The sequence below is a fragment of the Anabas testudineus genome, chromosome 10 (assembly GCF_900324465.2).
Source record: "Anabas testudineus chromosome 10, fAnaTes1.2, whole genome shotgun sequence".
Lineage (NCBI taxonomy): Eukaryota > Metazoa > Chordata > Actinopteri > Anabantiformes > Anabantidae > Anabas > Anabas testudineus.
The window spans coordinates 6,119,738-6,140,736 of record NC_046619.1 but is presented as its reverse complement, the minus strand read 5'-3'; the positions used below and the strand labels follow the sequence as shown (position 1 = coordinate 6,140,736).

At 41.7% G+C, this 20,999-nt stretch overlaps 3 protein-coding genes across 3 annotated transcripts; all 3 read right to left on the bottom strand.

Moving 5' to 3' along the window:
• Positions 1-576: 576 nt before the first annotated feature.
• On the bottom strand, positions 577-5,532 carry LOC113160893 (sodium/hydrogen exchanger 2-like). The gene is made up of 13 exons (XM_026358356.1): positions 5,286-5,532; positions 4,622-4,844; positions 4,254-4,494; positions 3,890-4,140; positions 3,393-3,610; positions 3,076-3,272; positions 2,874-2,963; positions 2,269-2,339; positions 1,956-2,087; positions 1,497-1,593; positions 1,214-1,342; positions 985-1,048; positions 577-728 (listed from the first exon to the last, which is right to left on the bottom strand). The coding sequence occupies exons 1-13, from the start codon at positions 5,530-5,532 to the stop codon at positions 577-579; spliced, it is 2,112 nt and encodes a 703-aa protein (XP_026214141.1).
• A 3,260-nt stretch (positions 5,533-8,792) lies between these two features.
• On the bottom strand, positions 8,793-10,353 carry si:dkey-237j10.2. The gene is made up of 2 exons (XM_026357812.1): positions 10,076-10,353; positions 8,793-9,808 (listed from the first exon to the last, which is right to left on the bottom strand). The coding sequence occupies exons 1-2, from the start codon at positions 10,227-10,229 to the stop codon at positions 9,126-9,128; spliced, it is 837 nt and encodes a 278-aa protein (XP_026213597.1). The 5' UTR covers positions 10,230-10,353; the 3' UTR covers positions 8,793-9,125.
• Positions 10,354-11,086: 733 nt separating this feature from the next.
• sh3bgrl (SH3 domain binding glutamate-rich protein like) lies at positions 11,087-20,665 on the bottom strand. Its single transcript, XM_026357814.1, has 4 exons — positions 20,394-20,665; positions 14,360-14,545; positions 12,193-12,273; positions 11,087-11,819 (listed from the first exon to the last, which is right to left on the bottom strand). Exons 1-4 carry the CDS (start codon positions 20,436-20,438, stop codon positions 11,784-11,786), a joined length of 348 nt encoding a protein of 115 aa, XP_026213599.1. The 5' UTR covers positions 20,439-20,665; the 3' UTR covers positions 11,087-11,783.
• Between the last annotated feature and the right edge of the window lie 334 nt (positions 20,666-20,999).

Here is a 20,999-nt window from a genome sequence, read left to right as displayed (position 1 = left end):
GGGACCGCAGTTATTTTAAGAAGCAAGCCGTAAGCCTGTCCTCGTCAAATTACTAGTGGGTGTGCTGTGCATTTGTAAAGGAGACAAGGGGAGGCACGAACAATTTGTGTGTGTGTGTGTGTGTGTGTGTGTGTGTGTGTGTGTGTGTGTGTGTGTGTGTGTTTAAAACGTGTGCAAGTATCAGCATTTCTGACTGCAAGGTATTTCTAAAGTAGGTGTTACACTTGGAGCACCACTTTGAAATTGAATTAGACTGATGATGTAAATGACCCTCAAACGTCCACCAGAGCTGTTCAAGAGGTGAAACATGGAGCTGAGAAAAGCTTTATTGTAATTGGCATACACTCAGAATGATAAAACCAGAAGGCTAATTATTTAATCCATTTTAACAATTCTAATTGGATGATGTGCATGGAATTGCTAAAACCTTTTATCATCGCAGTCTCGCAACCCCACAACTCTATCACTAAAAGGATATGAGGTACTTATCACTTCATGGAGCCAATTGAAATGACTCAACACACTACATTGCATCTTCCCCCCCCTCCCCCCACTGTCAGCCTACATTGCTGTTTCTCATTCTCCAAAACAGAGCTGAGTTGTTTGGTGTTGCGGGGTGGTCGGGTCTTCTTTAGCATCTGAGGATTTTGGATCCACTGTCACAGTCCAAGGTGATACTGCAGGCACTGATGAATCCTCGGGGACAGGCCTCGGGCTTATGGAGCACACTGCAGAGAGAGGACAGGCTAAAATGTGCTCACAAACTCAGGGCTAAAAGTCAAAGGTCAGGAGGAGTCAGGAGGACAAGAGAGAAGGGGAAAATCTAATGGTAAAAAATAAAACTCTCAGTAAGTGCTGGTTTTTGTGACAGCAGAGGAGTGGGGAGACACAACCTCAGCTTGGTATGGATAACATTTGAAGGTTTAGAATTTCTCATCTTATACGTGTGTTTCTTTTTCCGACAGGAATGGCATTTCACTTTACCTGTGTGTGATCTGCTTAGTCCTGTCCTCACTCTGTGCGATCCACTGATCTCTCTGTCCTCCCCCTGCAACATGCAGTGAATTTAAAACGGTGCTTTGAACAATGAAATGTCAGACTAGAACCTAGAACCTGTTTTAATGTGGTACTTTTACACATTTGAGTCCATCGCTGGACAGTTTAAAATGAATTTCTGTGACTCCACAGCTGTGACTTTGCATGCATTCAGTACCTGTGGCCAGTATGTGATTGTGTTGTATGTGTATCTTTCTCCAAAACTCTGGTGTCTGTGAAGAGGCCACCTCGGTGTGTTCACGGTGTTGTCCTGGTGCAGGGTGTGTCTGCTATAGGCTGGTGTCTGCTGGAATGTCAACACGCAGGTGAATGGTACATAGTATGTGCAGCTTGCACACGATGTCTGAGCTATAAAACACATTGTTTAAGTCCTATTGTTTAAGTTGTGGGAAAACAAGTTTGATAAAAGAAACAAGAAACAAACAAACCTGTGAATTTACCTTGTTGTTAAAATTTTGAAGATTTCTAGAGAGGATACGCCTGATGCTATCCATCTCCTCTGGCAAGAGAGGACGGCCATGGGAGCGAGGGTCCACTCTAAAATAATGCATGAATATTCACAATTATTTAGCCATATATATATATATATATATATATATATATATATATATATATATACTTATATTTAGAAATATTTAATGCATTTCAGTAGCATAAAACTGGGGTAATTGAACAAACTGTGCTATTTTTCACTTTCAAACTAATGTAAATATTGCTAAAAGGGATTTTCACAAACTAACTGAGCTGAACCATCTTTGGAGAATGTTAGTTTAAGACTTGAATTAGCACAACCATGATAGTCATGGAACATCCCTCGGATCTGTAGGACTCTTACGGGTCACGTTCAGATCCTGAGTTTGTGAGATGCTGACATAAAATGAGACAGAAAGTTTTCTCACGGTGGCGCCTCCTCATCTCCTCTCTGCTCCCTTCTCTCCAGTTCCTGGTAAACTCTGAGGATGCTGGAGGGAGCCTGGTGATGCTCACGAATCAGGAAACGACGCAGGTACTTCTTATTAAACTGTTCAAACCTCACACATACAAAACATATGAGAGTTTCCAGTTGACAAAAATCAGCAGAACCTTTTGCACATGGTATTTGCTGCCATCTACTGGTACTTTGAGGTTCCACTTTTGTGGGACTAGCTCAACTTAATATTTTCAGGAAACCTGTGCAGAAGGTAAATTAAAAATAAAACTAATAAAACTAACTTGTCTTTCCAGTAGTGTTGTCCCCAGTAGCCGACCACATCCTCTATTCCTGCTAACAGGTGATCTATGAGCTAAACACAGAGATGATATTACCACATCATTCATACATTTGTTACAGTTTTCGTTAGACCATGCGTCATGATTTGTGTGTCATATGTCCACAATCCCTGCAAGTTGCATATCTAAACTCTGAGTGAAAGTTGTCCTCACATTGTTTTAATTTGACTGGAAAGATCTATCTATGTCTTTGTTAGATCATTTAATTCAGTGCACCTTGCTCATACTCACCCCTACACTGTATACTTTGTGTAGAAGCATGTTCCTAAAGGTAATAAAATTAAAACACGCTGAAGGAAAGGTAAATAAAAATTAAAAATGTAAATTCAGTTTCATATGTTTATTTGTTTTTTACATATCCAAGTCTAAAATAAACTAAAATCAACAACGCAGTAAGTTCATAAAAAAGTGAAATAACTTTGATGTCTGCATCTCCATTACTTAACAGGCACTGTATATGTTAATTTCACCTGTAATTTTCTGCAGCATGGTATTTATTTATCAAACTACAAATGCTAGAGTTTGCAACAATTGCTGTAATTTCTCACCCTGCTGTGGATCTCCTCACTGACAGTGGGCAGAGCTCTCTTCTTCCTCTTCACATCTAGTAGCTCGACCAGAGGTTTTATGGTCATCCCCTGAAAACAAGACAAAACCAAAGGCAAATAAGCAATTAACTGTGTGCAAAATAAATAAATACAGTCAATGTTCTCTCATTCAGTGTTCTCCTATGCGGTATTATTTTCCCACCTGTACAAAAACAGTGAAGAGGATGACCACAATGGTTGTTGTTATGAAGAGTCTTTTCTTTGGGAAATCATCAATCAGGAAGACCAGGGAGAAACAGATTGCTCCTCTAAGGCCACCATAGGCAATGATGAACTGATCTCTGAAGGTCACCGCGTTTCTCCGGAGCTTGTTCACCACAGCAGTCAGAAGCAGAACACCTTAAGAAGTGGGAACGTATGTGGGATTTTCCAGTTTGACTTTTGATGTTTAGTTCAGTTGGTACAATGGTGGATATAAAAATTAAAGTGTTTAAAGTGCAGGACAGCTTTTAAAATCACCTGTGGCTCTCCACACAAGGCAGAGCAACAATGTGGAGCAGACAAAGGGCCAGCTCCACATGTGGATATCCTGTATGGTGGACACACCCAGGAAGATGAATATTAAGGTTTCACTCACGCTGCTCCACATCTTCAGGAAGTACTGGATGGTGATGTTGCTGTGCTCAGACACATTAGCTTCAACGTACTGTTTCATGGTGACGGCACAGGTCACAATGCTACAGGAGGAGGAAAAGAACAACAACTATAGGACAAAATTACATTTTAAAAAAATTATAATTATAAAATAAAATAAAATAAAAACACATGAACAGTCTTCACCAAAAGTGATGGCAAGACCAATTAATTAAGTTTTACTGTACATGGAAGACATTTGAGTTTAGAATCAAAAAGGGAACATTAGTACAGAGAGTCAGGTGTAAATGGTATGTGTACCCAGATACGTTAAACAACACACAACAATGCACTATGAGAAGACCCAAATCTTGAGCACTCACGCCATGATACCAGAGAGGTGGAGCATCTCTGAGGTCAGGTAGGATAAATAGGAATAGAGGAAGACGAAGAGTGGGGCGATCACCTGGGCTCTGGAGGTGAACCGCGAGGTGAGGGCTGCCACCAGGCCAAAGAAGAGGCCTACACACAGGCCGCCAAGTCCCACCACCACCACCCTGCACCCACCTAACAATACATCCAACCCTGACACTGATGGCAGGCGAAGGAAGGACTCAAACAACTTGTAGAGCACCTGAGAGGAAGAGAAGTGTATTACTGCACGTACAGAGTTACATAGTTCGTTTCATCACTGCAACACCTGACTGTACACACACACCACCACCACCACCATCTCTCCCTCCTCACCACAGTAACTGCATCGTTGAGCAGTGACTCGCCAAACACCAAGATGTGCAACTGCTCATTAACATGTATCTCCTGGAACACAGAGAGGACAGCGACTGGGTCCACAGCAGCGATCAGAGATCCAAACAGCAGGCAGTGGAGCAGAGAGACATCTCCAAGAGAGCTCCCGACCAGCAGACACACACCATACAGAGACAGGCCGATGCCCAGCACGTTCCACAAGGTACCCAGCACTGCGTACCTGTATATATATACAGAATCAGCAGTTTTAACAACTATGATAATAACAATGACAATAGTGAATATTAAACCCCTCACCCCTCGCGCACACACATAGAAAATCAGTCAATCATTTACAGTGCACTAACCAGAGAATGGTACCAAGGTTTTCAAAGAACAGCCTCCCTGGCAGAAAGTATCCTGCATCCAAGACGATGGGCGGGAGCAGAAAGAGGAAGAAAGCATCAGCGCTGAGAGTCGGGGGAGCAGAGTGTCGAACGCCGTAGATCACACCTCCAACCAGGAGGCCCACCATGATGAGGAGACAGCTCTCTGGGACGACTGCTGGGACACGGCCCGACCAGTGGAATCCTGAATCCGGTGGAGACACCGACAGAAAAACTATCAAAGGACGTCAAGCTAAATGGATTCAACAGTGATGTGACTCTTCGAGCTGTAACAATCGTTTCATCTGTCACTCTGACTGAAAGCACAAAAGTGGAACTGGATAAAGGCCACTGTCATAGACATCACTCCACGATCTACAGAGCTGGTTATTAACAGGATCCTCGTGTTGGTTTTCACAGTGTCATCTTTCATGCTTTTTTTTTTTTTTTACTATTATAGAAAGAGAGTGTGAAATTCAAAATGTTGGGGCACATGACTTACTTCTTCAAAAACAGAGAAGTTCAATGGTTTGTGTGACTGATCCAACAGTTGATAAAATCACCTTCATAACTTAAATTTCACACCTGTAACGTCTAGTAAAGGGCTGTCCTCTCATGTCTGAGCAAAAGTACAACAGACACTTACCTAGTTTGGCTAGTGAAGCCAGCATGATCCACAACACAATCTCAAAGGGAGCCTGAACATGGTGGTAGTCCACACTGAACACCCTCAGAGCCATGGGCATATCCACAGACAGGCTGCCATCGCTGCTGTTGGAGCCCAGTGACGGAGGCAGGTTGTGGGTTTGTGGGAGCTCCTGAGGGAGGGTCAGGCCCAAACAAACCAAGAGAGAGGCAGAGAGAAACAGCCAGAGAGTCCACAGGGCCACCATCCTGCAGCCATGCTGGGACAACAGCAGAGAGAGGCAGGGTGAGATAATAGGACAGAATGGTATGGAGGCAGGGGGAGGGCGAACGGACACACACACACACACACACACACACACACACACACACACACACACACACATGCAGCCACTAATGTGCACAGGAATCCCTGAGTTAGCAATGATGTCCAACTGGCAGTATACACACACACACACACTAGTGACAGAGATTGTGGACAACTGCACTACCAACTGATCCACAGCCCCTCCATTTCTAATATATGTGTAATATGTGCACATAGACTTGGAATAATATGGCCAATGCTAACAGATATCACATATGTCAGAGAAGTTATTATGCAATATGGCACATAATGTTTTTAGTTATTAGTTATTTTACAGTTTCTTCATGATAATGCGCCTCCTAAATGAACAAATAGCTTCTCTTGCCACAAAAGAATTTCTAATTTGGGACCATGGCAGTATATTTCCTTTTACTTGTTCTTAAATCCAAGGTTTGTCGTCTTAGTTCTCATTTAATTCCAGCGTGTTTGCAGTCTAGGGGGATTCACAAACAAAGACTTGACAGAATAAGTCTTGCACTGTGTAATTACCCCCAAATAATGGGCTTTGTTGATTTAGCTTTATGGATCAATTACAGAAAGAAATTTGGCAAGTGCTAAAATGTGGGATTGATCTTTTTCAGTTTTAAAATCTCTTGCTGCTTTGATAAAGTTGGCACTCATTCTTTCCAAGTCCAAGAGAACAGATTGAAGCTGAGTTTGTCTTTTTTGAAAAATCTGTTTAATGATCAAATTAATTAAATTAATAAAAAGATTCAGTGCTCCAAGACAAATTAGAAAACAGTTTGTTTCAAATGAAAGTGAGATAGTTCTAGTTTTAAGTTAAACAAAAAGACAAAGAAATCACAGAATAATAGAAACAGATTACATTGCCAACACTTTCAAACGTGGCCCATTTGTTAAGTTGTAGCTAAAGGCTTTCTTCAATTATGAGCTATATGCTATTAACAAAAGCAACATTTAGGATGCCAGACTTTAATGTCTTACTTGCTTTAGTTATTGCTTCAGTGGAAAGGAAATAACAAGTAACAATGCTGCAGCCTTAGAAGATATCCATATCAATATGAGACTAAAGCCTCATATTGTCTTCAGATACACATTTATCCATGACTTTGCACATTCTGTACTTTGCATAGGACACATCTTCTAGAGCATGTCCTAAAAGCCTGGATGAACAGGAGAAATGGTTACAATGAGTAAAACCTATTTACACCTCACTGTTGTTTGAATCTCTGTACAAAGCATGTCTGATTAGAAATGGACATCCTCTAATTGACTTTGGGGATTAAATAAAGATTTTCTGCAACTCTTTGCAATGTAACCAATGTACTGAGTAGTGGTTCCTAATGATAATGGACCTTTCTGGCAGACATTGTGAGATAGCAGGGAAAGCACATGTGTAATTAAAAACGTGAATGAAAACTGTGGAAAGGCTTCATTAACGCTGCCCTTGTTTTTCCTTCATGTGTCCCAGTAAAGCACCCTGGAACTAGCTCACCTAAATTAAATGTACTTGTTAATAGTGTTCTTAATTACATTAGTGCAGCTGTGTGCTGTGCATCGCTGTGGGCTCACCTGTATATCATCAACACCCAGAAACCGAAGCATCTAAATAGAATTGAGTCATTAGTATTTTATCATTTATCGCTGTTTACGTCTGTTCTTTTCCCGTTTTGCCACATATTCGGTTGAAAATGACGTCACCTTTACTCTTGTGCAAGTTGTATTGCATCTGGGAAATTCTTATTACTATAAGCCAAACTGGAAACAACTGTGTGTTTAGTAAAAACTAACGACAATGCTGACAGTAGTGACAGTACATACAGTAGTAATATGTGCAATAAGTCAAAAGTGTCAGTTGTGTGTGAAACTCATGTATTACTCATATGTACTCATATTCATAATGTACTTTTATTTTATTTTTTAGGTTCAAAAGCATCCTCTCAAGTTCTATACTGCAGTTTCCACTATCTCCTTTTCTTTCTCTATTTGTGTGTATTTAATTTTTTAGCAGGTCTGAGATCATCTAAATTAAGAAACGCCCCAGTTTCCAGACAGAGGCTGTGTGCAACAAAAGCCTAATTAGATACTGTTGACTCCAACTCTTAGTTTGAGGAAACCCTTAGTAGATTTCTCCTTTCTACCTTTTTTATTTGCACATATAAAATAATTTGGCCTGGGTTACTAAAAAGTCAAGTGCACATGAAAGATCACCATTAAGTGCACAGTGGGAGCTCTAACAGGCCCAGCTGTGAGGATCTGTGCTTCACAGGTTACAAATCGACGTGGGCACATGCATCATAAATCTTTAGGCTATTGCTCTGATGGTTTATACTGGACCTCACTGTGATCTGCAGGTGCCTTTAAAAGAACTGCTGACTCCACACAGTGAAAAGGAGTGAACAGCACAGTTGGAGCCTGCCAAATTGTGATGCACAGCTCCTCCTGAAAGTACATTATTATCAAGCTTGAGTAGGTTTGATGATTAGTCATCTGTCTTTACAATGTGTAGTATTTATACTTCATGTCAACACACCATTTTGCAGTATCCTGTTGGTTCAACTACATTCATATTTGCATTGTGATTCAAGTTCACTACTGAAACCACAAATGGGATGGTTCTGTTTCAGACAAGCATTCAGTTTCAGGTTTCAGAGAAGAGGTGGCACGCTATTTTCAAAGTTACCTGGTTAACTGAGTAATCCTGCTTGGTGCAAGACCTTAAACTGGACTCTAGTTTCCTCAAGGTAGATTTTCATGAGCAGTGGAGCAGTTTGTTTATTTGTTATGAGCTGAAAACAAGTAGCCACTTTTCACAATAAATGGCTGTTTTTTTTTTTTTTTTTTTGTATTACAATAGGCTATATTGTTTTTATCCTTTGGTATCACAAGTCCATTGTCAAATTGACCTATTTTTTTACAAAGTAGTTGGAACTACTTGAACAAAGTAGATTTCTCCCTATGGATAGCTTTGCTGTAGTTTATCTTCTACCAGAGCAAAGTAATTGGCAGCTTGCAAATCTGTGCTTTCTAGCTTCCTAACACTGACAGTACTTACTGTACTTCCAGTGATGTGGACACCCTGAACACTTGGATAGGTCATTAATCCTTCACACAGGTATCACAGGGCCAGGCATGATTATCTTTCTCTCAAACATGCCTATTTACAAAGTGCCTTCAATGTACAGGTTTATTACAGTTATATTTATTGTATTACAGACTTAACACACACCCTCTTATAATGTCAGTAAAATAAATGACAAAAAAAGTAAATTCAGTGTGGTGTAGTACAACAACACACCAGCAGATGGCACATAAAAGCAGGTGCAGCTGTGGCAACATTTATAAAGCAAGTAAACAAAGACATGTAGATACAGAGAAGCAAAAATAAAAGCATGCACTGTTTTAATCTATTGCGCTTGTTTCTATATCACAACTGTCTCTGCATGTGTGCACATGGAAACTTGAGAGTGAAGCAATAAAGCCTATCTGCAGGATGCAGGATGCAATCTCATGTCACTGCAGATGAGGATTGTCGGCCTCTGAAATCCTCAGCACAGGGGAGCTAAAGTTGGATGAGCAGGGGACCAAGTTCTGGGTGCTCAGATAACTAATCTTCTCGCTGCTGTCCTCTGATTCTTCCTCCAGACTGGACTCCAGTGATTCTTGGCCCTTCGGGTCGTTGCAGGGCTGCGGTGGTGGCACCAGGCCGTGCAGAATGCTGTTCCCCAGGTGGGAGTTGCATCGAGCCAAGTTGTCAGTCAGATGTTGCATGTACACCTCCTCCAGCTGTTTCTCCAGCAGCCCATTCAGCACTGAGTTAGACATGGGCTCCAAGCCTGACCCAGGCAGATCCAGGCTGATGTTCACACTGGGCCCCATGACTAGATATCCTTGGTCTGGTAACGGTGAAGCAGACGTATCTAGTTGGCCTGCCCATTCTGGACGGTGAACTTCAGAACTGTATAAATCATGCTGGGTGATGGTGGCCCTCAGCGGGTTGTGTGAGATGCGTCCTGAGTCAGCCACCTGCAGGTCTGGGTACTGTTCCAGGAGGCTACAGTCATCTATGCAAACTGTAAAGTCATGGTCCAAGAGGAGGGTAGGTGAACACCGAGGAATTGAAAGGCCTACAGGAGTCTGATGCACCACTTTTAGTCCCTGGGGTTGGGTGGAGTCTAACTCTTCCTGGTTTGGACCTGATCACAGAAAATTAACTGTTTATTTACACGTTTGCAGTTTAATATAGTTTAGTTTGATGGCTTTGTTACATGGCATGAAATGATTAGTCACACATCTATCATCATTATCACATCTAATTTAAAAAAAAACAACCTTTTAGTTAATGGGAAGAAATTGAACTGGAGGATGTCAACTCAGCACATGAAACCACTACAAAAAGGCACGTTTCTTACAACATCAGACAGCTTTAACATTTGGCTGTAATGTTTCATAATACAGTTTACCTGCGTCAGTTGACTCTGTGCGTAGCTCTGCAGAGTTTGGGTTAGAGCTGTGTGCATCCGTACAATGGCTGTGTGTCTGTGTTTTGTGTCGCCTGGAAGCAAACTTTCTCTCCTCCCTGTAACGCAGCACTCTGAGAAAACCTTCACCCAGCATGGCACCACCTAACCGTCCTCTATTTGATGTCTATCTTTTGTTTCGTCCAGTCGTCGGTCTTGAGAGTTAATGGCACAGAGTGATCGTGTGTGGAGTTGATCTGGTGGACTGTTTCACTTCTGCAAATGAGAACTGGCCCCTCCACCCCCACAACATACTTCCTTTATTAGTCTGTAACTGAAAATCACAGTTGAAAAACATAACATCTAAACTTAAGGTTGGTTATGGTACATAGAGGAGCAGAGCCCTTACTTTAGTCATTTTATATCTATTAATGTTGTTGAAGAGTTTTAAAACACTGGACAGTTTTATCCTTTTGAACATTATTTATATCCTTACGAGAAGTGTAGCAGGAAACTACCTCACTTATGTGAAACTAAAAACAACCCATATGCACAAAGTATTACCATCTTATTGTATTTTTTATAGTCAAGTAAGTAAAATACATATTATTTTCCTGGCAAATATTCTACAGATATTCCCCAGAATTTCTGTGGAATGGTACCAATCACAAATACAGTAACTGACTGTAATGTCGGTCTCTTTCAGTGTTAAAGAACTGAACACTGAAATATATAAATAACTAATAATGTATTGCTCTCAAATCATAATACTGGTTCACCACAGCTAGTTCACTTAATGAAAAGCAGTCACATTGATTATTTGGAAATGCAGGTGACTCTGTAATTGTTCAGCGCTATTTCCTGATTATTAACCAATGAGAAGAACAGATTCGTGTTTGCTGTCATTTTTTCATTTTATTTCGGGGAAAATTATGCAAGACAGAAATTACCAAAATCATGTGAAACAAGATGACAAAGATTCCACAAAAACAGCAAATAAAAAAAAAACCCTCCATTTTATATCCCTCTACCTTTGACATTTGGCATTGTCATTTTTAAAACACATATCTGTTTGTAGAAAAACATTTGCTATTAAAACAGCATTAAGACAATATAAAGTAAATAAAAACACAGGGAATGCGATTGTAAAAGATAACTCTAGAAGGTGCAGCGGTTTTGGCAAAGACATGACTGGCAAAAAGCACATTTGACTTAATGTTTCCAGGATTCAACAGATAAGACCTGTACTGTCGATGACGATAATGTTTAATTGGTTTAACGGGAACATGGATGACGTTCCGTTGGCAAACGATGAATCTGTGTTACAATTTTCATGGTGAGCACATTTTCTTGTGTTGGATGAGGGGTTCTCGAACTGACAACTGCACATTGATAATGATTGATTGACATGTCATTAGGCCAATAGGTTGAGCAGGCTGAGGTTAACGGGAGGAAGCAGAGCTGTGTTTGATTACCCATAATGCTCTGCTTTAGTGCCTCCTTTCACTACAGCTGACAAGGCACAACTGAACACAGATTAATAAAAAGAAAGTACCGAAATATCTAAATCATCCATATATTTATAAGCTGAGTGACATGGCGCTGTGTTTTTGTTTTTTGTTTTTTTCCTGGATCTATTCCTGGTCACTCTGGGTCCAGGTCTGGGTCTAGGTCTAAGCCTGAGATCTCAGATCAAAACGGTGTAAACCTGCTACTGCTGCTCTTTCTTCGCCAGAGCCTCGGCTTCCTGCAGAGAAACAGAGAGGAAGAGAAGAAAAAGAGAGTATTACATTAAAATGGAGTATATTGGTTTATATACTGTACTGTATCTCCTCAGAGGAAAACCCCTCTGTTTCTATGGTAACTGGCACACCTCCCTGCGCTCCCTGCTGTGGCAGAGAGGAGGCGCCAGCGTGCAGGGGAGGAAAAGGAGAAGACGCCTCTGGGGTGTTAGAATATCATGAACAGATGTATTATGTAATGGTTAATATTAATGTGTTGTCTGTATGGAAATCACACTGTGACGAAAAATATATATTTAGGCACAAGAACAACTTCAACAGGAAGTATCGTTCAGCTGTAGGCATGCAGTTCAGTTTGTTTGTGTTCATTGGCTTAACCTTAGAGCCTGGGGGAGCAGTCAGACCCAGAAATGCATACACAGCGTTGTCCTCCCTGGCATAGAAGAAGGCCTCATAGTCCTGAGGAGGAAGAAAACACAGAGAGAGGTTCAAATGCACATCGATCACAGGATCAGCTGGCATAAATCAACCTGAGGAATGATAATGTGAAATTGGATCAGTGTCTGAGGGTGATCATCTGAGCAGAAACTGCCACATGGAGAAGTCGGGTTGTGTTGTTTGTCCAAGGATGGGCCTCAGTAGTTAATCTAATAGGAGGATATTGTCTTTGAGAATACAAATCAGAGTAAACAAGCTGACCCATTCAGCCTGTTAAGTTGTCTAAAGTCTTTCTCATTCTCCATCCCTCACTCCTTCTCATTCTTTGTTTCCCTATGTTTTCTCCCACACACATACCGGTACAACACACAAACAGATTTTTCAAAAGGAGGCCCTACAGCTGCAAGTGTCCTGGGAAATGCTGTTCTCTTTGTCTGAGGCACTCAATACAAGCCCATCCTGTATGTGCAACTTCACTTCCAACCATACATTAGCTGCAAAGCATATCACATCACCAGTTAATGTCCTTGTAGCTTTTTGAAGGGTATAGACCAGCATCCGCTAATACAGGACAGAAGGTTTGGTGGAGCGAGAATCTGAGAAGGCCTGTAGTCAGGATAGGAGAAATGCACCCCCCCAACCTTATTTTTGAGTATCGACCAAAAAATTCTGTTTTTTTTCCTTATTATTTATTTTGTCTTATTTGATTTAATCACAAAACTGTACAGTTATGTAACATGATTAACACATAGATTTGTTTAAAAGGATGGTTTGACATTTTTGACATAATAAATACTTTTTTATGTTACATGTGAAGCTATAGCGACAAGATGGCTCAGCCTTATCTGGTGACTATGTGTCACCAGGGTAGACTTGAGGCAGAAGCATAAATCAAACTTAACCTTGACAAATTAATAAGTAATTTTTGGATACAGCCACGCTAGCTATTTGATCCTGCCTTAGGTTTTTGTACTAAGTTATAGTATTTTCTGGCTTTGTTAACTGACCTTCAAACATGAAAATGGTATCAATCTTTTCACCCAACTCTAACTAACTAATGTTGAATTGTTGCTTTCAATGTTGTTTTGCTGTTCATCTCTGCACTGCTGGACATAATTCTAGAAGGAAATTTTCTTTGCTACCAAATACGAAAGCTGCTATGTTTACCAGCCATATGACAATTATACAGAACATAGCACATTTGGTATCAGGCAACCCAAAAGACTCCGAAAGTCAGGTTGGAGTTTATTTGCAACAAACTTTTTGAACAGAGAGAAACATTTGATAGACTGACGAGACCAAGGTTAACCACTTCCAAAGTGATGGAGAGGCTAAAAGGGGGGAGCTGTGGTTCAGGAGGTAGAGCAGTCATTCATCCTGGCCATGACTCTGAACCCCAAGGTGCCTCGCATGGCAGCTCTGCCATTGGTGTGTGAGCTGGTGAATAAGAATCAACATTATAAAGTGCTTTGGATGCTGATAAGGCATGATATTATAAGTGCAGACCATATATCATTTACTAAAGTGTGGAGAATGAGAGGATCTGTTCACGATCCAAACCATACAAGCTTACATAGGAAGGAGCCTTGGCATGATGTGCTGCGTGGCCGCACTAGTCTTAAATAACTGGCGGTAGCAGCAGGATGAATTTAAAGCTGTACAGAAACACACTGTCTGCCAACTAAACAAATAATTTCACCTGAGGGTAAAAGTGGAAGGTTTAAGACTGGCCAAGTCAATCACTGGATCTTAACCTTGCATTTCAACTGCTGAAGAGAAGACGAGCTAAAACAAAGAGCAACCAACAGCCTGACAGGCTGGAAAAGCATATCAAAAGAAGACACCAACAATTCAGTGATGTCACTGTTTTACTTACTTAAAATGTCTATTTCTATGTATCTATGTATAGCAGCTTGATCCACCAATAATATAAAAACACTAATTAGTTTATCACTTATTAGTTCTGCATGATTAATGGAATGAGGAAGATACCCTCAATGTTCGCTGCAGCTCTGTATGTGACCTACTGTATCAGTGTGATACTGTCATTGCATGAACAATTACGTCACAATAATATTTAACATTTGTCAAAGTGTGTGTCTCTCACCCCACAATATTTGCTATCGTTGAATATCTGTGGGGGGAGAGGGTTCCCCGTGGCCGGTCTGGACTCCTCCGGTATATTCTCTCTCATCCACTTCCTGTTGGCCTCATTGGCCGCAATGTCACACTCCTCGAATTCGATCTTGTTGACCGTCAGGAAGCCCATCACATCCTGCTGCTGCTTTTTAATCTGTGTGTGTGGGGGGGAGAAGATGAGAGAGGGGAAGTTGTCGGTTAGACACGTGTTAACTTCAGCCATATGAGGCAACATAAGGGCTTCAGTTCACCATACTGTCATCAGTCTGCCTCAAAAGTAACACCACTTTTCTCCTGTGCTGTGAGAAATTACACTACAGAGATCACTGGTTGCTCTGTTACTAAGTTACCACTTATTTTCTGACATGTGAACAAAGTGATTCAATAATACTGCAGAGGGTAAACTCAGGCAATGCTAAGCAGGGACAAACAGTTTTATCAGCAAGAAAAATCCCAGAGAGTGAGGAAGCAGGCAGCTGCCAGGACTGGATTCCCTCCCCACATTTTAAAAGGAAATGTCACTTTATGGTTTAAAATTGAACTATTTTGAAAGCAATTGTCATGTGACGCTCGCTTGACAATATGTTATTAGCATTGCACATTTCCCCACAGAGAAAGATCTGCTGCAGTGGCAATATCCTAGATTTACCATCAATGATTTTCTAACTAACTCTACCACTGAACCGGAAAGGAAATGTTGTTAGCAATGACACGGTGACCTTCGAGACCTCACCTCTTTTAATGAGAACTAACAGGTGCATCCTAAAGTTTTTACATCACACAATATGCCAGATTCCATCATCACCAGCAAGTCAACAGGGTAGCTGTAAAAGTATGTAACTCTATAATTTTTGCTCCTCCTTTTATCTAGATATAGACATGTGTGGGGGGTGGTGGGGTGAAGGGGTTAGTATATTAAATTATGGTCCAATGAGCTCTCAGTGGGTGTGTGTAAAAGGGAGGATGGCCCTACAAGGCCAGACGGAAGCAAGAGCTCTTCAGGGATTCAGGAGGAGGTAACTGGTCAAACACAAGCCAAATAAGGCCTGCTGCAAAGAGCACACACATGCAGCCTCAGCTGCATACACACACACTAACACACCTAAACTCTAACCAAGATGACTTGGTGGCAAAAACATGATAATGTTGCATCTGTATTAATCAATTGGTTGTCTTCCTGTCACTCTAAACACCTCCCTGCGAGGGCTCCTCCCAGGTTTATGACATGCAGACGAGACAGGTGGATAATTTTATAGCTATTTGCAGAAACAAAACTGAGGAATGGAAATGAGGGAGCCGGCCCTGCCGTTGGATTAGCCACAGTACAGTTTCAATGATTTAATGGCAGTTTCACTCCCAAGGCCAAAGTCCTAAAAAAAAAAACACGCTCTCCCCCCACCTGCTGTGGAAAGCAGTGCAGAATGGAAGCACCCAAGTGGAACGTCATGATCTCAAACCTACTTTAACTCAATCTGTCTCTCTAAACACACACAGAGACACTCCTCGCTGTGATGGAACAATCTGCCTCTAACTTGACTTAAATTTATACTGCACACAGTGGACTGAATTGAAGCTGCATTGATAAAATGGACAGTTAAACATAAAGATTCTTAGACTTTCTCCGCTTTGCTCATTCCTTTTTTTGTGCAATCTGCTCATTCCCTGCACAAGCCCGCATTGTACTGTTGTCAAGCAAAATTAATTTGTTGAGCACACTGGCCACATGCCATCTGCCCCCGGCTCTAATTGTACAGTTCCCAGTCTTGCCCCTCTTTGCCCTTTGCATTGCTCTGTGGTGTCTTGAGTGGGGCTCCTGGTGATTTTATTTTATGGAAGAAACCACACTCTTGCAGGCTTTGGGTGTGGTAGTAAACAACCATTCTCCTGTTGCCTTGTATTATTCCCTCCTTATCTATAGTCTCTCCCTGGAATGCTACAAAATGACTCCTCAGTCCTAACAAAAAAGACAAAGAGTGAGAGGAATGAGCCAGAGTCAGGCCCGCAGACACTCAACGGGTAGAAGTCTGATTTGCATAAGCCATGCTTTCTCTCACAATACCTGCATAGCTTGTCTCAGTATGCAAATATACACACATAAAGTTAAACTCATTGACATTGAGTTTAACTTTATGCAAAAATAGGAAAGACATTGTTTCTGTGTTGCTGGTACGCCAATACAGAAACTACCTGAAACGAACACTGAGAATCATTTGTAAACACTTTTCAATCACATCCCCAAGATAATCCATGCACATGCCCATGGACGACCTACATCAATCAATAGATGATTCAGTGTGCCCCAAGATGTAAGTCTGCAAGGATCTCTACACTTTGTGTTCTTCCGGCCATACAACAGATCAGAGGCCTCTAACGTTTCAGTCGAACACATCTATTACACTGCTCATTATTTTTCACCAACTAGAACCTGAGTAAACCACTACTGCAGACAATGGGTCTGTCCCTATACCAAGCGGTTTACATTCCACATTATCATCATCGTCATTATCATCATGTGAGAGTTGTGGTGGGCCTAGTGAGGTCAGACCCAGACCTGATCAATCACAGAAAAAGGTCAGGACTCTGGCAGTAACAAATGCCCCACAATGGCAGGCATCGATCAGCCGCACTGTATCCACAACAATCAATATGTGGGACTTGATTCTGGATTAAGTCTGTTATGTTGACACAGGGTTGGGGTGAATTCATGTGCAATTAAAATTAGTCAAACTTTCCTCATATATCTCATTAAGTGACATTAAGTAACATTAAGTGACCTTTCTAATCTCGCAGGAGTCCAACATTTGAATGCAGGTAAATCTACTCTCTACACTAAAGGGAACACGAATCAGCCCCGGGCCTTGAATGTTTATATAGAACAAAGGTTTTGTCTTGATTTGATCAAGTCTGATTTATACTGAAAACAGTCACTTACTGGAATTTTAGCAGCAACAGTAGCCTACACCCAATCCCGAGCTCAGTAAGAATTACAACACTGTTACAAAAGAGCCTTACACTACGAGTCTGGCCAGCGTCCCTCAGTGCTGCCTGAATGTGAAACAAAAAGGCCATAACATGACCTCTTATACAAACAGAATACTCAGTGTAGCAGCCATGCAAGTCAAGCTTGACCTGCAGACCCTAATGTCAAAGTGCATTCTTAGATAGAAAGTCATACAAAGAGGCCAATGAAGAAACTGGACAGTACCGTGGCTACATTGCATACATGGAAATAAGGGAGTGAATGTGTTCTTTTCTCAGGCGTACTTTCAGTTTAAGTTGGCCTGGTGTTCGACAGTCTAAATACACAGCTACAGATGTGTGTGTGGGGGGTGTATGTGTGGAGGGTGGGGGTGGGGGCTATAAATTTGAATATGTGGATTATAAAGAAAACCCAAGTTTGTTAGTCAAATTTGGCCTCAATGAAACATCACAACCAGGCAAAACTGGGAAATGTGGTACTTTATTCTCAAAGATGCCCTAAGAGAAAAAACCTCATAAAAATATTTATTCTCATAGATGAAGAAGGGATATATAATGGCATCTGTATGTTGTATGACCTAATGTTTACAAAGTCAATGGCAGTAACACTAGAAGAGTCTCTGGAGAATTGACAATGAGTCACAACACCATTTCCTCAGGTGATTCAAACACTCTATAAAAACACTACTTCTCATTACTGGGTGGAAATGTGATGATATCAGCTGACTTTGCAAGGGTACAACTCTCCACATGGGACTAGCATAGGTCAGCAGAGAACTAAGCTGGCAATGAGCGCTTTGCATAGGTGCACTGAATGTTTGTGTGGTAATGAACTTAAGTGTGGTTATAGTAATCTATGTAGTTTGTTATGATTCATTTTGTGTCACAGTGGTCCTGCTTTCACACAGTTGGTATATTCAGTAGTGGGTTTGGAGACTCAAAATCAGTCCACTCCATGCTGCCCAGCCCTCCATGCGCCACTACTCTCTGCTAAACTTCACCACGCTCTGCCCAAACCTACAGGTATTAGTATTATAGCTACACAATCTGCCACTCAAGCAGAAATATATGCTTTCCTGTGATTGGTTAGAAAGGAGAGCCTCACTGAAAAAAGCTTTAGGAGGGAATATCTCTGCACAGCTGTTCAATGAGTCTGGCTTACAGAAGCCCTCAACAGCAACTCTTTTCATTAAGATATTTCTCAGAGCACACTCGTGCACTGTATGCACTGTACTTTTAGGTACAGTGTGTAAAGGAGGGGCCAGTGGCCACAAACACATAAGCTAATCTATTCTGATTAGTTTAGCAACATAACTGTTGTACTTCTCTGTGTTTTTTAAACATTAGAAATCAGACACCTTTGTCCATTAAAACAATGTTTACCTGATACATTTGTGCTAATATGGATCAGATTCAGCATAAAAACAATATATATCAAATGAAAAATAGCTTTGTGTTAGTACAAAATACTCCTGTGTGAATAATTCTGACTGTTGCAGCTTCTCAAATGCTGACTCCGTCTCCTTGTTCGTGTCTTCCTGTTTTGGCGGTGACTCCATTTACGTGCTGAGCTACATTGGACAGATTAATGTAGCAGCAGACGCTGCTGGACGGTGGAATGCAATCACATTGTTGTGTGTAGTCACTGATGCAACCAAACTGCAAGCTTAGTGAAGGCAGATGGTTTCCACCACAGTTTGTCATTCAACAGCAAATGCACACACTTTCGCAAACGCGCCCTTGTTGCGTAGACAGACATTTTAAAATAGATACACTGCCAAGCAGACTCACACAGACTTTAACTATGTCTAAAGAAATCAAAAGAACTGATAGCTCTACCGTAGTAGAGCTCTCAGTTGCTGCCGATCTACAAAGAGCACATAACCTTGTCTACTTGTTCCAGCAGACTTCAGTAAAGACGGTGAATGAGAGCTAATGCACTTTCGCAGACAGGCCTCAGCACAGTGATGGCATAAGTGTCTCTAACTCCGCCTGGCCTGACTTTACAGGAAGCTCCCGTCCTGCTGAAGACTGCTGCTGAGCCTTCGCAAATGTCATTTACTGTAAGAGCAATAAAGTTACTCAGCACTGGCCGACTGCAAAGAGGCTCTGAGCTTCATAATTTCCTCCGTGTGTGAGCTGTGAAAACAAACTGCAAGTTCAAATGACAAGTTTCCTAACAGCCTATGACTACATAATGACTGTGAGAGACACTGAGTGGTCTAGAACAGAGTTCAGTAGTACTTTACATGGCAGAGTATGTTAGAAGATGTGTAATACCTGCTCAGCAAAAAGATCTGACACATTATAGACAAGAATAAAGGTTTAGTAAGGTAAAGTAAAGTCTAGACTGATTCAGAGCACCAAGAATCCTAAACACAGCTCAAGTGTTCCTGGGCTGCAGCTGCACAGTCTAAAAACGGGCCCTGGAGAATTGCATCACTACCATTCCTCTGCACTCTGGAAGAAACTGCCAAAAATGAAGCTGAGGTCCCACCAGGCTGCAGGACAGTGAAGGGAACATGCAAGACTCCACTTTGAAAATATAACTATGAGCCTTACCAAAGACACAACAGAGAATTCTAAGTTCATTCATGGGTTTTTTTTAAAAATGTGTTTTACTTAATCATTTCTTTTTCACTGCATGCCCTTCCTGTTGTCAGCCTGGTGTCAGTTGCACTGCACTGTCACTTCAGGAAGCACTGTGACAAACCACCACTGTGTTACCCACCTCAGACTTCCACTCCACTTCTGCTACTGTGACACAGCCAAGAGAGAAAAACAGACAAAGAGAGAGAGGAGGAAAAAGATACTGAGCCACTGCATTTGTGTCCAAAGTCTTGAGGAGGGCAGAGCTGCATGCTTACTGATGAATCACACCACTTGAGACTGAGACTGCATGACAGCCTGACGGACAGCCATTAGTGAGTTCAATAAAAGTTCAGCTACCTTTCCTGATGCTCCAATTATATCCAGCTACACCCCTCAAACACACGATCCTTGCAAAATCTGTTATTCCTTACCGAAGTGGATCCAGAGGACGATGCGATGTACACTTTGATCACCATGATAAATCCCTGATGCTGACGCGGCTTTGGTTGCCCTGCTCCTTGCAGACACTTCGCAGACGGACTGCTCGGTAGCGAGACAAACAAAATAAAAAAACACACACACACACACACAACAAACTTCCCACGGTGAAATGCTGTGTGTCTGTCGTAGGCAGCGCAGACTATCTGCGCAAATGCTCCGGTTCTCAGCACTGGATGGAGCTTGGCATTCCTCCTCCGCCTCTACTCAGCCTCTCCGCCCCTTATAGTCTCTCTCTCTCTGTGTGTGTGTGTGTGTGTGTGTGTGTGCAGAGCAGGAGCACACACGGAGGCAATAGGCCTATCGTGATGGCAGCACAACGAGGTTATGTGTGCACATTTCAGCATCGAGCTCTTTGTCTGCCTGTTGTTCTTGCAGCGCTGCAGACGCGCACCGACGCAACAGTGTTGGTTTTAAGTGTGTTATTCCAGAGGAGTGCTGTCAATATAAACGTGCACTGATGTTTGCACAGCTCTCCTGGATGCTTTTGTGTAGCAGCACAGCCTGTGGAAGCCCAGTTTTGAGCAGCCACGTTCATT

Excerpts from the sequence above, each read along its gene's own strand:
- sh3bgrl (XM_026357814.1), bottom strand. The coding sequence starts at position 20,438 with ATGGTGATCAAAGTGTACATCGCATCGTCCTCTGGATCCACTTCG. Across the intron at positions 14,546-20,393 it reads CGTCCTCTGGATCCACTTCG|ATTAAAAAGCAGCAGCAGGA; the intron begins GTAAGGAATAAC and ends CCACACACACAG. Across the intron at positions 12,274-14,359 it reads ACGATAGCAAATATTGTGGG|GACTATGAGGCCTTCTTCTA; the intron begins GTGAGAGACACA and ends CTTCCTCCTCAG.
- si:dkey-237j10.2 (XM_026357812.1), bottom strand. The coding sequence starts at position 10,229 with ATGCTGGGTGAAGGTTTTCTCAGAGTGCTGCGTTACAGGGAGGAGAGA. Across the intron at positions 9,809-10,075 it reads CACAGAGTCAACTGACGCAG|GTCCAAACCAGGAAGAGTTA; the intron begins GTAAACTGTATT and ends TTCTGTGATCAG.
- LOC113160893 (XM_026358356.1), bottom strand. The coding sequence starts at position 5,532 with ATGGTGGCCCTGTGGACTCTCTGGCTGTTTCTCTCTGCCTCTCTCTTG. Across the intron at positions 4,141-4,253 it reads TCAACGATGCAGTTACTGTG|GTGCTCTACAAGTTGTTTGA; the intron begins GTGAGGAGGGAG and ends TCTTCCTCTCAG. Across the intron at positions 729-984 it reads ACTAAGCAGATCACACACAG|TGTGCTCCATAAGCCCGAGG; the intron begins GTAAAGTGAAAT and ends CTCTCTCTGCAG.